General features: G+C 32.8%; 3 protein-coding genes across 3 annotated transcripts; 1 reads left to right on the forward strand and 2 right to left on the reverse strand.

The window, feature by feature from the left end:
• Window positions 1-106: 106 nt before the first annotated feature.
• LOC108843414 (BTB/POZ domain-containing protein NPY1) lies at window positions 107-3,997 on the reverse strand. The gene is made up of 4 exons (XM_018616607.2): window positions 3,075-3,997; window positions 2,142-2,211; window positions 946-2,046; window positions 107-807 (listed from the first exon to the last, which is right to left on the reverse strand). The coding sequence occupies exons 1-4, from the start codon at window positions 3,134-3,136 to the stop codon at window positions 319-321; spliced, it is 1,722 nt and encodes a 573-aa protein (XP_018472109.1). The 5' UTR covers window positions 3,137-3,997; the 3' UTR covers window positions 107-318.
• An 8,580-nt stretch (window positions 3,998-12,577) lies between these two features.
• On the reverse strand, window positions 12,578-13,264 carry LOC108841463 (uncharacterized). The gene has a single exon (XM_018614218.2). The coding sequence runs from the start codon at window positions 13,180-13,182 to the stop codon at window positions 12,880-12,882; it is 303 nt and encodes a 100-aa protein (XP_018469720.1). The 5' UTR covers window positions 13,183-13,264; the 3' UTR covers window positions 12,578-12,879.
• Window positions 13,265-13,849: 585 nt separating this feature from the next.
• On the forward strand, window positions 13,850-15,091 carry LOC108828098 (early nodulin-like protein 15). Its single transcript, XM_018601667.2, has 2 exons — window positions 13,850-14,504; window positions 14,612-15,091. Exons 1-2 carry the CDS (start codon window positions 14,186-14,188, stop codon window positions 14,950-14,952), a joined length of 660 nt encoding a protein of 219 aa, XP_018457169.1. The 5' UTR covers window positions 13,850-14,185; the 3' UTR covers window positions 14,953-15,091.
• Window positions 15,092-16,734: the final 1,643 nt, after the last annotated feature.

The following is a 16,734-nucleotide window of genomic DNA, read 5'->3' on the forward strand; positions in this document are numbered from 1 at the left end:
ATATAAAAATATAATGTATTTCATATTTGAGAATTGATTTTGTCATTCATGCTCTTACTGATTGAAGATTTATAAATTTATCAATTTTGCCAAGAATTACTACTAGTAGTTGCAATACGATTAGATTTCACATTATAGTAAAACAAAAACAGCACAAAACACATAACGACGACTTCATCAGTACTTTTAACTACCACAAATCCGTCGACAAAGAAAAAGAAACTACCATACCACAAATCCTAAACACTTATAAATAATAAGTTATGACCATGACTCTTTACAACTTTGTTCTCCTGAACGTTTTGAGATTTAGACCCTTCAAGATATGGAATGTCTCCGGTCCCGGGAAGACGAGCTCGACGACTTCCCAGGCGGACTCTGCGAGCTACCAGAAGAAACCTCAGAGCTCTTGTTACTTTCCCCTTTCCCAGGCCATATCTTCTCAAAGATCCTCCTCGACCTCGACGGCATCAGTTGCGGTCCACCGGCACCACCACCACTCCTCGTGCTCTTGCTTCCTCTGCTTTTCTTGCTCAGCCCCACCTTCTTCACCGCTTCTTCTTCGACAACCACTATACTCTCCTCCGTCTTCTTCACAGGCGGGACAGGAGAGTGCGAGGAAGCTGCAACAGAACCTACGGGGCTGTGGTTAGCTCTGAGCTGCTCAAAGTAGAGAACTTGTACAACAACTCGTAACGGAAGCCTCTCGTTCTGCGCTGCGTGTGCTGATGCTTCGCTCGTCAGCTTCCTCACATCCATTAACCCGCAAAGCCTCTTCTTTTCAGATTTAGTTAGCTCCGGATGTTCCTACAAAACAAACCAATTTTCAGTAACTAAGAACTACAATAACAAGAAGCCCAAGCCCATAATCTCCCAGGCCCAAAACCACAACATGTGGTTTTGGGCTTGGAGTGGGCTTCGGCCTTGTATAAAAGGCTTACATACCTTCAAGAAAGTATCAATAGCTTTGTAGAGACCATCGTGAATAGGCCTAGCTGCTTCTGGGATGAGCTCAGACAAATCAACAAAGCTAGACAGCGTTAAGTCACGGTTACTTGCGAGATACGCATCGATCAATCTCCCTACGCTCAACAAAACCCCGTTCCCTAGCACAAACTCCTTGTACCTATCATCTTCCGAGACACCTTTCTCATCCCCCACGAACCGATCAACAATCCGATGAACCAACTCCACTTCATGTATCAACAGATCTTTAACCGAGGCCTCGTGTAGCTTCAAGCTCACGTTTTCAACCAAATCTTCTATCACCGTCTCTTCAGCTCCAACCAAGAACGAGACTTTAAGTAGCTTCAGCAAGAAGCTGCAAGTAGAGTAGCTCATCGCTCTGTTAACCCTCGGCAGCAATGAAACAACCGTCTCGACGAGATGTTTGTTCGAAGAAGCTTCTGAAGACTCTATAGATTCTGGTAACCACCTTGCAACGTAGTACCTAAGAGCTTCACTTATCACACCACAGTTCATCCTTCCACTCGACTTCACAGCGCTCATCACATTCTTGAACATATCAATCTCAAGCTCGCACACATCTTCCACCCACCAATCTTTCGGAACCACATTCTCGCGGTGATACTCGACTATCTTGTCCTGTCCAGATAGCTTCCTGTTGTGCGTGTAAGACCAAGTGATCGTCTCGGGGTTCGTCAGAATCTTAGCTGAGACAGAGTCGATGCATCTAGCAAAGAGCTTCAGATCTTCAGACCACGGAAGAAGAGACTTGGTTGTCTGAAGCATGATGATGGAGTCTTTCCAGCTTCTGAATATCCCCGAGTTGAGGAACACCTCGATCTTGTATATGAGGTTACCGCGGTCAACGTCTTCGGTCATTTCGAGATACTCAGCCGCGCATCTCACTGAGGTTATGTTGTAAGCGTTGAGCGTGACAGTCATCCCGTAGCAGAACTTTGCACATATCTCGAACGCTTTGTATCCTCCAGGGATGTCCGAGATAGTGATCTCATCGGTGTTTTCCTCGCTCGCCTGAGAGACAAGTCTCTGCATCCTATTGCTCTTAGATAGCAGCGGGAACTGAAAAACGTAAGATTGCAGCATACTTCATTACTATTATATAATTTAAGAATCAGTAAGCAATTACTTATGTTGTAAGCATTACAAAATTGTACCTTATGAAGGTAAAATGTAAACTCTCCGACATTGATAGTAACATCGCTGTCTAGATCCGAAACTGCGTACCTGTGGAGAGAGACCAAGAACATAATCAGTTATGAACTCTACAGAATGATTGTTCAAAAGCAACATTACAGATGTTATGTCACGTTCAAAACCATAAGCAAAGGCAGGTTTATCAACCTTTTTTAAGTATCAACAAACTAACAAAGGTCCGAATCTTGTGGAACAACACAAAAGAAGCGACATTCTTTAGACTACTTTAGAATATACAGTTGTCAAGACATGGAAAAGATGTACTAGCTTATATATACAGAAATAAAGCATAGGTAAACAAAAGAAAAGAGAGAATCTTCACTTTCTGAATTTGTAGAAAACTCATAATCACCACCATTCCATTTTATGTTCTTACAAATAAGTAGGACCACAAAACAACACATAAACAAAGACAGGTCATATAATGGACCACTCCTGATACTCATCATATACACCATTTTTTTAACAACACTCATATACACAATTTATGTTACTTTTCTGTAGTATTTCCTGCAAATTATGATGACTGAAACCAATCAAAATGATGATGATGATAAAACTAATCCTTATGTTCTCATCTCTAAAATCGAAACCAGAGAAGGTTTTACTGTTCATCCGCAGAGAAAAAAAGGTACCAGTTTTTATATAATTCTTCTGGTGAAAACAACAGAAGCTAAGAGAGTTTGGACCGGGACATATGTTTCAATAAACCAGAACCTTCAAGAGCCAGACAGATTTTAAAAGAAAAAAAAAACATGTGGAATAATATGAATAGAAAAGAGAACAGAACAGAACAAAAATTCAGACATAAGCATAGAGAACAAACAGTAAGGCTTCTATTTGACACTATCAGTTTAATAATAGAAGCGGCAAAAATATTAAATTTAACTTACTTGTGGAATTTGTCATCAGATTCAAATGTATCAGGCTTAGACCCTAGTTTCATGAACTTCATCTTCCTTTGTATCCTTTTACCACACCTTTTTGTTTGACTCTAAAGCCGCTTAGTACTAAAAAGCTCAAAGCTGTACTCTCACTCTCTCACCAGTCAGATCAAAACCAGAACCAAGAGTAAGATGAAGATGAGCAAAATATAGAAAGAGAGAAGGGCAAATGTTATAGCTTTCTTTTTTAACTTGAGCTTTGCTGGAAGAGGGAGAGACAGTAAATGGAAATGAATGTAAGAAGAGAGACAGGAGAAACCAAACCCATGTTTTGCCTCACTATCTTTCTGCAAGAAAACCCAACTCTTCCTCGGGCTACGGGACTTTTATGTTCTTTCTCCTTTTCTCAACTAACCATTTACAAACGCATTTATTGTCTCTCTGTGGTCACAGAGAAAAACCATAAAGTTTCAAAAAAAATTATTTATTTTTATTTTATTTTTTTCCTCTCTGTCAGCTTTCCGGGAAAATAAAAGTTTCATAAAGAAAATCCCATCGTCATAATCACACACAGAGAAAAGCAACGAAATAAATGGCGTAAGATAGAGAGAGAGAGAGAGAGAGAGAGAAGAAAGGGGTTTTTGTGTAGAGAGAGAGAGGGAGTTAATAATAAGGAGGAAGAGGAGAGAGAGATTAAGTCAGTCGCCGCCAATGCTTTTAAAGCAGAGATGATCCGCTGGAGATCTTCTCGTTCTCTTCTTCTATTCTTCTTGGCTCAAATCTCAATGAAAGCTTTCTTTATTTTTTTTTCTTCTGATTTTTGTCTTCCTACGCGTTGAGCTCGGGAAGGGAAGAGGAATGATGATGATTTATTTTCGTTCTGACGAAGTTGTCTCTCCTACAATCCTACTCTCTGTTAAAAGTATTTTTTAAAAATTTAAAAAGGCAATAAAAAGAGAGTGGGAATCTAGCTGCAAATATTCTACATTAGCCAGCTAAGTTGTTTTTTGAATGTTTAATTAACAACTGGTTTATCATTATTTATCTCATTTTTTAATCACTTCAATTTGTTCATTTCTTACGTCTTTTATGTTTATTCGCATTTAGACAACGGAAAAGGTTTAATGTGATTTATCTTTTGAAAAGGGGAAGAGTAAACATCAATTGATAGAAATGTGCTTTTTGAAGAACATTTTGACTGTCTGTCTCACATAAACTGAATCAGACACAACGGTGAGATCATATCTCAAAACTTTGACTGCCTGTCCCAAGCTTCTTCTCTGCACACTAAGGAGACCGCGTTCTCGTCTATGTGTCAATCGTGAGCTTTAAACCCTTTCGACGATAGATCAAATCTTTCACTTATGCCATCCTTTTCGTAAGTAATCACTGAGACGCCATTGACTGTGTGCACTATACTACTATAGAGTCCGTCCAAACGGAACCCGCTTTGCCTAGAGAGTGACACTTTTGACTTTTTGCCTTACGTTATATTCTAGATGCTCACGAAGTTAGTCAGACTTGCATTTCCTAACACTATTGACTTTCCATGCAAAAACAATTAAATTAAGCTAACCTGATTAATACACAAATGTTTTCTTCGTAACTATGACCGACTCCTTCTAGATCTGAAACTACAATAGACCATCTTCTCAAAAGTCAATAACTGTAACCAAAGTATAAAAATCACTAAGAGGAATTACACACACTCATATAAAAATTTAACTCGGCTTGACACAGAATAAAAGAAATAGTAGTCTTACATAACACAACTCATGCACTTAGCCACTCACCAAGTGCAGGCAAAAACCTGATCCAACCAACTCCGATAATTTAATTTTCTCAATGTATTGAATATGGAGATAACTTTTTCAACATTAAAACAAGAAACAAAACTTATAAACTCAGCTGTGTAAGTTAAGCTTAAAACGTTTAATTTACACGATATTTTAAAATTGTTCAGATGACTGACAATTATTTTAATTTTCTAGAAAGTGAATATACTGCTTTGATAGGGTAATTTCCTCTGAAAGGAAGCTTTATTTACATTTTCGCATCGTGTAAAGTTTCTCCTTTTTATCGTCACCATATATTTTTCTATTGATACTTTTCATACCCATGGGTATATCGTGTCTCATAAATAAAGCTCAAAAACGAATAATCTAACTTAGTGTTCACAACTAGCTACTGCATTGTCGGACATAATAATGTAAAGATTGTTACAAAATCATATGATCACGGGGTTTTCCATGTACATAATCCTTTTTTGGTTTTTGCAAATTGACAAATCAGGAATCATGTATGTGAAATTGTTTTTTTCTGCTTAATGTGGTCTATTATTCGACAGTTTTCTCAAGACGTACGATTACAATAATGGCATAGTTAAGATCTAAAATGGACCCGGTTTGGTTTAAATGTATTAATGTAATTTGGTGGGGTCTGCATGTCAATTTTCTTTACGTGCCGTAGCTGTGTTCCACGTGATCAATAGCTCGATTATATATGAACGTAAAACACGTATCGTAAGAGTCGTAACGTAGTTATGGAGATGTATGTATATGGTCCCAAAGCTAAGTCGACTACGTAGTAAATGAAGGTTGACACGCAGCGCCTGTTCGATCTAGATAGTGGCTTGATTATGTCAATATGTTGATTTGTCTGCGTCTTCACTATAGGGATAAGCACGTATATTTGACTTAGATATCCGTTTCTTTGATGCCGGTCATATAACTCTTTATATGCTCTTCAAAGCTCAAACAGAAAAAAAAAACTCATTATATAATATGCTCCGTTATCTCCGTTCCGTTCAGTGTTCAAAGTCTCTGAGTTGGATAATGTATAAGAGAATAAATATTTACTTCCGAGCACAAACACCAACTAATGAACAGTTTGTTTTTTCACTATCCGTCATGTTCTTTTTTTTTTGCTAAATGACTATTCATCAATCGTCATGTTACCTTTTGTTATTTCGAAATATCCGACTTCAGAAAAATATGCTTCGGAAGACTTCAAATTATAGTCTCAGCCTCAAAGACTCGAGTCTTGGAACTTATTTATCCTAAATACATTATTTTTTTTTGTTTCTTAATATTAGTCATGTTACTTTACACTTCCTGCTAGTTTTCAATTAAAAGCTAAATTTACGTATATGGACAAATTTTCTAACCTAAAACATAGACGAAAACTATAACCACTTAGTTGGAATTTTTGAGTAGGACTTTTTCGCTTTGGTCATCTTGACCCCTTTAAACTTGAGCTCCCAGTACGCAACCACCATAGAGCATAAGTATATACGTTAGAGCATTTCCGAAAAAAAAAAATTATAACTTCATATTTGAAGTTTTTTGTTTTCCAAAAGGACACTTCAAAACTTTAAATTTGAAGTTTTTAGTACTGAAACTTCAAATATAGAGTGTAACTATTCAAAACTTCAAATTTAAAGTTTCACATTTTTATTTGCATCTTGATCCTTACAATTACATATTATATTTTATGATTCTTAGATATTTTGTTGTTTATCATTTTAATCTTTAAAAAATCATATCTTATAATATTTCATATTTTCCATAAATTTTAGTTTTACATAAAAATAAATATAAACCTTAAAATAAAAAATTTTAAGGTTTAAAAACATCTTTAGACTTCAAATATGAAGTTTAAAACATCTTTAAACTTCAAAGATGAAGTTTTGCAAACTTCAAAATATAGTGTCTTTTCTTGTAGTTTAATGTTTATTTATGTATTTATATTTATAGTTTATATATTTACTGTAAGATTTTATTAATTAATATTAATTTGATATTTTTATATATGTGCTAGTTATTTATCAATTTTGTGGATTTATATTAATTATAACAAATATATGGACTATAGCGTAAAATATAAATAATTTTGAAGTTAGGTTTGAAGTTTTTCTTTTGGAAAAAAACACATTGAAACTTTAAATTTAGAATTTTGCAAACTCTAAAATAAAAAATCCTATTGAAAATGCTCTTAGTGCTCACTGCTCATAATACGTACGAAACTTTTTCCCACAAGGCCATAGCCAATTACGACGATTGCTGATCAAACTGTATTTTTTACCAAAAAGTTCCGGATCTTCGACGACCCCTATCTTCGAATATAGAACCACTTAATTGTTTCTCTCGCACGAAGAAATTCATGTTCAGAAAATCCTTTAGCAAAAAAAAAAAAAATTCATGTTTTTATGTGATCAATATGTTAATGTCTGTATTAAAGGTATTGAGAAATATTAATATTTTAGTTATTTTAATTTCAAAACCTGTTTGAAACGTTGTCCTACTAAGTTCTTAGCCAGTTCTAAAAAAATGTCAAATAAAAAAATTTACATTGTTTTTTCTTCTGATTTGTTAATTTTTTTATTTTAAGTGCTAATAATTATTTTTAGATCTTCGGGACATTCTCCAATTTCAATCCATTTTTACTCTAAGAAAGTAAAAAAAAAGTATGGAGTAAAAGATATTTCCTTTATATTTCATTTCTCATCCCTTAGTAGAGTTTACTCTATAAATAAAACAATATATTTTTTGTTTGTTTACTACTTTATTATAACATGAGAAATAAAATAGAATTAGAGTATTTTTACTATATATTTTATTTTATCCCATTTTAAAACAAAAATAATGTCAGATGATTTTACAATGGAGGTGCCCTTGGTTAATTGTGTAACTTATCAAGTTTTATAAGCATGGTCGATTTTTTTTAATTACTAAGAGTATCTTCAAAAAAACACTACGTATAATTTTAAATATGAAATTTTGTTCTCCAAAAAGAAATTTCAAAACTTCAAATTTGAAAATTTAAATAGTGAAACTTTAAATATAGAGTATCACTATTCACTACTCAAAACTTCAAATTTGAAGTTTCATCTTTTTCATTGCATTTTGATCTTTACATCTACATAATATATTTATAATTTTTAATCCTTCAAAATTTTTAAAAAATTTTATAACTCATAAATATTTCAAATTTGCTTTTATAATTTTGATTTCTACAAATAAAATTAAATAAAAAGTTTAAAATAAGTTTTTTCAAATTAGGTTTAGATAACAACAATATTAAAAAGAAACTTAACAAATTTAGTAATTTATAGAATAATGTAGTAATTTACTTGTAATTAATATTTAATTATGTATTTATATGTAAAATTATACAATTTATTGTATCATTTTGTTAATTAATATTTCTATAAGATTTTTATATATGTGCTATTTATTTATTAAGTTTTATGAATTTAAGTATCATAAATATAAGAACCATTACATAAAATATAAATTATTTTGAAATTAAGTTTGAAGTTTTGCTTTTGGAGAATACTAACTTAAAATTTCAAATACGAAGTTTTTCAAATTTCAAAATAGAGTGTCTTTTTGGAACATCTCCAAAAGCATTTTTTATTTTGAAAATTTCCAAACTATATTTGAAGTTTTAAAATGTTATTCTCCAAAAGTAAAATTTCAAAACTAACTTCAAAATTATTTGTGTTTTACAATATGGTTTTTATATTTGTCACAACTAATATAAATTCATAAAAAATTTATAAATAACTAACACTTATAAAAATATTACAGAAATATTAATTAATAAAAACTTACGTTCAAATATAAAACTAGAAATATAAATACATAATTAAATATTAAATTACAAGCAAAATACTACATTATTCCACAACAACGGCAACCAAGAACATTTGTTTTGGACAAGAAAGAATCGTACGAAAAAACGCCAAAAACAACAACAACAACCATCTTCGGTTACACAATTTTTTTTTGAAGAATATTTTGAAGATCTTGGAGCTTCCGAAGCAAATTTACCATATTATTAGTGTTGTTGTGATATTTAAATTTCTATAATAATTATGTCATCATGTACCTTCTTAAAAGGTTTTTTTATTTGTTTTATAATATTCTTATTGTGTAATTTTACTTCTAAAATAATATAAAGCTTGTTTTAAAAATTCTATTTAATTTTATGTGTAAAACTTAAATATAGAAACTAATATGAAATCTATGAGGTTATAAATTTTTTAAAAAATTTAAAATGAGAAATGAAAAAATATTTAAGAATCATAAATAGAATGTGTAATTGTAAGGATCAAAATGTAAAAAATAAAATTAAAACTTCAAATTTAAAGTTTTGAAGAGTGAAACTAATTTAAAGTTTTATATTTAAAATGTCATTTGGAAATGCGCTAAATATGGTTGGTTATACACTCAAAATTGTTAGGAACTCGACTCATTCTCTCTACATTAGGAAAAAGTTTATGTACGTACGAAGGAGGATTATCACACGAAAAACGGAATTTTCAAGTTTTTTGTAATCAAACTTTCATTGGCAAGTTAATGGTATTTTTTACATTTCTAGCTGAAAAAATATGAAATGATTATTACAAAAGAAAAATACTGTCCATGTCATCCTTCTAGCCAAAAGAGTTGCACGTACAGACGTTATCATATGGGGTATAAGAGGGTGTATTATTAGAAGTGTCACTGGATGAAATAATTATATATAGATGCATAGGTAAGATGTTGAGAGCACAGAAGGAAAAGCAATGGCATGTGGTTCATGAGAAGACTAGACGTAGCTTCCATTATTACGGAAGCATTATATTTATACAGTGTTCTACCTTTTACATTATATACACTGCATCCATATTAAATGCACTCCCCATATTGTTATTATTCGCTCAGTTCCCATGAGTTTAATTTATCTTCGTTGCAAACTTCTTTATTATCGAACATTGTACAAAAACGGCAGAATCTGAACATAAATACACTCAAAAGTGGTTTTGAATCTCATGTATATGCGAGAGTTAGAACGAAACAATGCTTATAATTGATGTGGTTTAGTAGATGAGTTGTTCATTTCTGTTAGTTATTTTATCCTTGGGTAGTATACAAGCTGTTGTTTAAAAAAGAGCATGAATACTAATCAAATAAATGTAAATTGTTTAATGTGAGAACACGAATACTAATTAAATACAGTAAATGTTATAAATAAAAGTCAACAAAATGATATACAAATCTGCAATTAAAAAAAATGTGCTGTTATTATTAGTGTCTTTTTAGCGAAACCGCATAATCATTTATAGTTCCAATAATAACTTAATGGCTATTATCAAGTTTTTTTTGGCTATTATCAAGCTAAATATCGACAATACAAAAGATTCTAAAAATTGATAGTTCAATCTACACGGGATATTATGTCGGTGTTGCAGCAAGCCGATAATATGATAAGCACGTACCGGTAGACTATGGTATTAGGGCATCTCTAACCCAACTCTATTTTTAACTCCAAAATATAGTAAAAGTGATTATGGAGTAACATATGCTCCAACCCAATTTCATATCTCACTATATTTTGAATTTTACTCCATAAATGGAGTAATCTATTTTTTATTTGTTCATGACTCCATTATAGAGTGAAAAATAGAGTAGGATTGGAGCAATTTTACTCTATATTCATTTTTAAAAATGGAGTTTTACATTGGAGATGCTCTTAGTTTGTGTTTACGTTACGACTTACGATAAATGAAATATTTCAGGGCATATATGCAAACGTTTAGTCTTGGTGAATGATTTTGACAATTATGACCTATGAGGAAACCTCACATTCAATTGAACCGTGAAGAATATATCCAAACAAGAAAACCCAAAACTTCTAATTCTGAGATGAGAATGATTATAAGCCATGAGATTAATAGTAAATGTTTAGTGTTGGAAAATAATAATTACAAGGTTAATTTAAGGCAGGCGTGAGCCTAAGGCATCATAAACAAATGATGGTGAACACTGACTATGGGGTCCAAACCTCCATAATTGCACCCTTGTGCTTCTTCTCTTTTTTTTTTTCTCCTTTCTTCATAAATTTCTATAATTTTTTTTGTCAACTCATAAATTTCTATATAGTTTCCGGTTTTTACCTCTTTTTCTTTTCGGTTGAGTAAACTTTCTTTTCGTTGGCAAGTTGCAAAACTTATTTGAATTATTTGGAATGTAAAAGTAGCTTCTAAAAATAAGTTCGGTCAGTGAAAAAGAGGAATGATTTTGGTCGTTTTCAGGCCTCTTTACCTTGCTGTTTGCTTCTCGAGACGCGATACACAAAAAAAATGATAGAAGACTCCAAAGAAATGGACTATAGACTAGTTTGGATGTTTTGTGATAGCAGTGTGAGTTTGGTGATAGTAACCAGTAAGCAACATGTGCCGGATGAAATTTTTTTATATGGGTCCACAAAAGCCAATTATCCAAATTCAAATAGCAGAAAATAATGCATTTTTTTTTTCTTTTTTTCTTTGGTTAAAACCGGATCTATTAAAGATATAGACCTAACATCCGAATGATAGATGAAACCTACGGATAGACTATCTCTCAGATATTCAAATGGCCACTAAAACATGAATCCATATCTATATGGTGAACAGATGTATCGGAAAATAGTTTCCTCTGGAAGAGTTCAATTTGCTACCTGAATATAGGTAGGAGCCTGGTCCTTACCATTAGGCCACGATAATCCATTCTTGATGGTCAAAATATTGCATGTAGTCCAATGTTTTTTGGTGTAATGTAACTATGAAACTAATAGCTATAAATTTACGAATGATAGATTTTTATCCAACGTTCATGACGTTACATGCTAAACATACCCAAATCTCTTGCTTACGTTAATCATGGCTTATGAATCTTACATATGAATATTTTTCTCTTATAAAAGTTCAGTTTAGATCTCTAAATAAAGTATAGTGATATGATTATGCTGCAAAGTTTTTTTTAAATCACGTTTAAGTGGAACCGTTTACAAAATCAAACGATGGACAACTTATTTTGACGAGGAAAATGATGATTAATAACTAAAATGAATGCAGTTGGTGAAGAGAAAGAAGAGATTGTCGTCCAGGTTTTATGCTCATAAAGCAACACATGAGTGTTTCTACCTAACCCTCTATTTCTATACACTTGCTTTTTTGGGCCATAAGTGGCTTCACCTAATTTTTCCATATTCTAACGTTCCGATCTTAATTTATTCTAATCCCCGTGTCCTTTTAGAAATCATGCGAATAGCAAATAATCTCATAGATTCAACCTGTTATAATCTTGTAGTTGACTAATAAAATCATCATATAAGTACATTTTGATAGTAAAAGTTAGTGGAAATTCGATGAAAATCATTTATTAGGTGAGCACTAGTTTATCTCATTAATTTGTCTTTGGGCTGACAGACTGACAGTAATCAAAGACGCCCACGGTTTAAACCGATTCATTCTTTCTTCATCATGACAATAAAAAACAATAAAAATACTAATAAACTCGAAACATTTCAAACTGTGTTCTATTTTAGAGAGTTCAATGTGAGCTCAGATTACAGTAAACGTAGTCAAAATCAAACCGAATGATACAAGAAAAAATAATTGGAATCCCTGAAAGCCGTAATGGTTTTTTTGTTAACATTTAGGACAAGGTCCGAAAAATACACAACTCAAGTGATCCATAACGTGACCCTATCCCAAGACTGTGAAACGTGATACTTGTAAAACAGCTACAAATCGTAAAACGTTCCCCCTCCGCTTACTAAACTTGAGCTAGCACACCGAAGTATTATAGCTACACTACACAACCTCTGTTCAATTCCCCGGCATTTAATTTATTACTATATAGTAAGTTGATAGGATACTTTTTTGTTGAACTTGTTTTGTTATTACATAACAAGAAAACAAAAAAAAGTTCTGAGCAAGCAGAAGCAAAACAAAATTACAAAACAAACAAAAAGAAGATAAACCCATTTTCTCTGAGGGTTTTTATTTTCTTGGATGTGTATCTTCCGGTTTAGCCGTCCCTGTGGCCGCTTTAGCTACATCAGTGGCACTAGCCTCCGGCTTTTTCTTAGCATACATAACAGTGTACATGATTGCACCGGAGATAGCTAAACCGGCGATAGCCATGGTGGTGTAGCTGTATGGTAAGTTACGCCTTTGGTGCAGAACACCACCGGGATTACTCCCTGGGGGCCTCTTCGATGACTCAACCCCTGCAGCTTTTACTCCCTCTGGACTCATCTTCGTCGTATCCGCTGTTTTCCTCCAGTCATTTTCTCCAGCCATTTTGTATATTCTTCAAATATGAGCCTGGGACTATTCTAAACCAAAGGAAGTAACGATGTTGCTTAAGTAAATGGGTTATGGAGATAGTAAGAGTCACGAAGACACGTAGTGTAGTTGAGTTTGATAATGTGTCTCAATAAGCGACACCTAAATGATTCTGTTTGTCTTCTGTAATAAACGTATTAGGCAGGTGTCACGCCTCAAACAAATCATAAATTCATGTGCAATATATACTTTACTCTTTTAATATTGAAGTTTTTCTTGGGTCTTCTGCGTATTGTGGGCTTAGGGAAGATACGTCTTTGATTAATTATTTTAAACGTCTAGACCCAACAATATAGAAGCCCAGTTCAACTAGCAAACAAAAGAAAGCAAAAAGCAGACACAGCTAGCTTGACCAGACCAGTCTTCCTAGGAGACTGTGTAATCAGTAATTATCAGATTTCAGGTCTTGTCTCCTACCTAGCCGTTACGCGACCTTCATCATCTGTCCAACGGCTACATCAACATTTATCATCTTTCCTTTTAATTTCCATTAACTTCAACGGCTAGTTCTCAAGTCTCTCACTAGATCTATAAAAACCACACAAGGTCCTCACAAACTGTTCATCTCCAGTTCATTTAAAAACACAGACACACTAACACTTTTGTGGTGCTAACTTTTTTTTTTTTGTTCAAACCACACTTTCATTAAAACTTAACAGAGTTTAACTCCACAATTGGAGGATACATCATAGCTATTAAGAGCCAAATAAACTGAAACATTGATTAAACAGATGATAGATTGACGATACACCTCATTACAAAAGACCATAAGAAATCGAACTACGATCCCATAACCTTGTTGAATAAAAACATACCGTGTAACTTCAGAAGTTACAAACACTGCAACATATGCAGAGATGAGCATCAGCCATACTAGCGACGCTTGAACATCCACTTCACTCCATAAAGGAGGAAATATTGGGAAGACGAACAGCCTCACAAAGGAAGCTACGGGGTAATGAAAACCCTCCATACTCATATTCAACTGGAGAAGCCAAGTGAGTGTCCTTTCAAACTGCCACCAAGAAAGAAAACACAAACTCACAGCACCAAAAACCAGATTAAATACCATAGAGAAGTATTTGTAACCTCTATGGCTTCTTCTTCTCTTCTAGTCACCATCTTCCTCTGCCTTTCCTTCTTCTCCTTCTTGTCTGTAAATGCAAATGAGGTAACCGTCGGTGGAAAATCCGGTGTGTGGAAGATCCCTCCTTCATCTTCTTACTCTTTCGACGAATGGGCTCAAAAGGCTCGCTTCAAAGTCGGAGACTTCCTAGGTATACCTTCATCACTACCCATAAGCCCATTTTCATCAATTGACTTGTTTTTTTTTTGTAATCTTCGATGCTATTCTGTTTCTAACGTTGTCACATGTTTATTCCAGTTTTCAGCTACGAAGCAGGTAAAGACTCCGTGCTGCAAGTGACAAGAGAGGCTTACGAGAAATGCAACACCACGAGCCCGAAAGCCAGCTACACCGACGGGAACACCAAGGTGAAGCTAGAACAATCCGGTCCGGTCTACTTCATAAGTGGAACAGAGGGTCACTGTCAAAAGGGTCAGAAGCTACGCCTTGTGGTAGTCACTCCTCGTAGCTCTGCTTTCTCTCCGGCTCCTTCTCCATCTGAGGGTCCCGCCGTTGCTCCTTCTAGTGGCGGCGCTGCTAAGCTCACGGGCGTCTTCAGTGTTCTGGGCCTTGTTCTTGGACTCTGGGCCTTCTTCTGAGAGAATTTTACTGCCTTTTTAGTTCTGAGTTTTATTCTATTTATTAATTTTCAAAGATGGAGCAAAGATGTTTGTTCTCTCTTCCTAGTCTTGTTGTTACTAATTCAGTATTCACAAGATTTTCTCTTTTATTAAACTACTAGATTTTGACCCGCGCTTCGAAAGCGCGGATATTATTTTTTACTTTTATAAAATATATTATTCGTTTGTAATTACTGAATTTATTTATTTTAATAAAATTTTCTTTATAATAAATTCGACACATAGAGTGTCTCTGGTAAACTATGTATTTCTCTAATTTTGTTTTATTCGCTCTTTAATCAACATATTTATTTGGTTTGTTGTTATAATAAATGATTATAGACTTTGATCTCTGCACTTCCGCGGATGTATATTTTTAAAAATATGATGATATTTGTTTTTCATGTAATTATTAGGGTTTGACAAAATGAATTCGAGGAACAGAACTGATAACAATCCATAAATATAGTACCAAACCTGAACATAAATTGATTAAATATTCGAATTATTCAAAATTTTGTTAGTTAGAGAACCGAATCGGATCCGAACCGAAGTATTCATGTACCTGAATTTATCTAAAAATAGATTTATGTACTTATATATTAATTTTTATATTTAACGTATATAAAACATCAAGAATGATACTTTTAAATTGGTTTAAAATACTTGAAAATATATATAGATAGTCAAAAACAAATATCTGAAATAATTAAAGTATACTCAAATCACCAAAATACTTAAAATAATTATTGATTTCGTATCCAAAATTTTAAATCAAACCAATTGATATGTTAAGCTTAGGTATTCTGACATATGTTATTTAAATTTATAGGTAATATATTACTTTATTTATAGATTTTGAGAAATTTAAAATATATAGTGATTTAAAACTTTAAAAATAATTTAAATAGGTTATCCAAACCCAAACCAAACCCGCAAAGATCCGAATCAAACTCAAACAAAAATTTAGAAACATCCTAATAGGACTGAAATCTTTGACCTCGAAAACCTGAAACACAAACCGATCAGAACCAAGCCCGTATGGATGTCTGAAAACCCATCCTTAGTCATTATTATATATCGTATAATTTCATCATATAATTAATCGTATTTTATATGTATCATCATATAAGTAATCATATAATTAATAGTATTTAATACGTATTATTATATAAATAATTACATATATTATATTTTAAAAACTTAATATGAAATATAAAAACCATAATTTGAGTTGGTATTTCAAATTGGGCTTGTATTGTATTTTTCTTATATATATTGAAAACATTCTTTTATAATGGACTTAATAACTTAAGGCCATTACTTTTTCTGTTTAATATTACCATCTTTGTTTCCAAACCAAATTAATTTTTTAAAAAAGACTACAATCCATGTTTCCAAACACACCAAATTTTTTTAATACTCTTATCCAAGTATCCAAACACACCGAAATTGTACTTCAGCTTTAATAAGATAGATGATTTAGCTGTCAGTATTCACAAGATTAAATTAAACTATTTATAATTGGACTTGTTTGTTTGTGGACATTTTAGTGGATCTATAAACAGTTAAAACAACAAAGTATAACAATGATTAAGGTGTTTGAATTCGTTTATACTCAAAAAGAAGAAATATTAAGAATGTTGATTAACACTTGCTAAGAAATCAAACGCATGTAAAAGTTTTTTTTTTTTTTTTTTTTTTTTTTTTAACTCAACAACCACTTTATATTAACCAAGATTGGGACTACATGATTTCACC

This window comes from Raphanus sativus, chromosome 2, assembly GCF_000801105.2.
Source record: "Raphanus sativus cultivar WK10039 chromosome 2, ASM80110v3, whole genome shotgun sequence".
Taxonomy (NCBI): Eukaryota; Viridiplantae; Streptophyta; class Magnoliopsida; order Brassicales; family Brassicaceae; genus Raphanus; species Raphanus sativus.

Coding starts and splice junctions, on each gene's coding strand:
- LOC108843414 (XM_018616607.2), bottom strand. CDS start 3,136: ATGAAGTTCATGAAACTAGGGTCTAAGCCTGATACATTTGAATCTGAT. Junction 2,047..2,141: donor TTACATTTTACCTTCATAAG/GTACAATTTTGT, acceptor TACGTTTTTCAG/TTCCCGCTGCTATCTAAGAG. Junction 808..945: donor CTATTGATACTTTCTTGAAG/GTATGTAAGCCT, acceptor TTTGTTTTGTAG/GAACATCCGGAGCTAACTAA.
- LOC108841463 (XM_018614218.2), bottom strand. CDS start 13,182: ATGGCTGGAGAAAATGACTGGAGGAAAACAGCGGATACGACGAAGATG.
- LOC108828098 (XM_018601667.2), top strand. CDS start 14,186: ATGAAAACCCTCCATACTCATATTCAACTGGAGAAGCCAAGTGAGTGT. Junction 14,505..14,611: donor CAAAGTCGGAGACTTCCTAG/GTATACCTTCAT, acceptor TGTTTATTCCAG/TTTTCAGCTACGAAGCAGGT.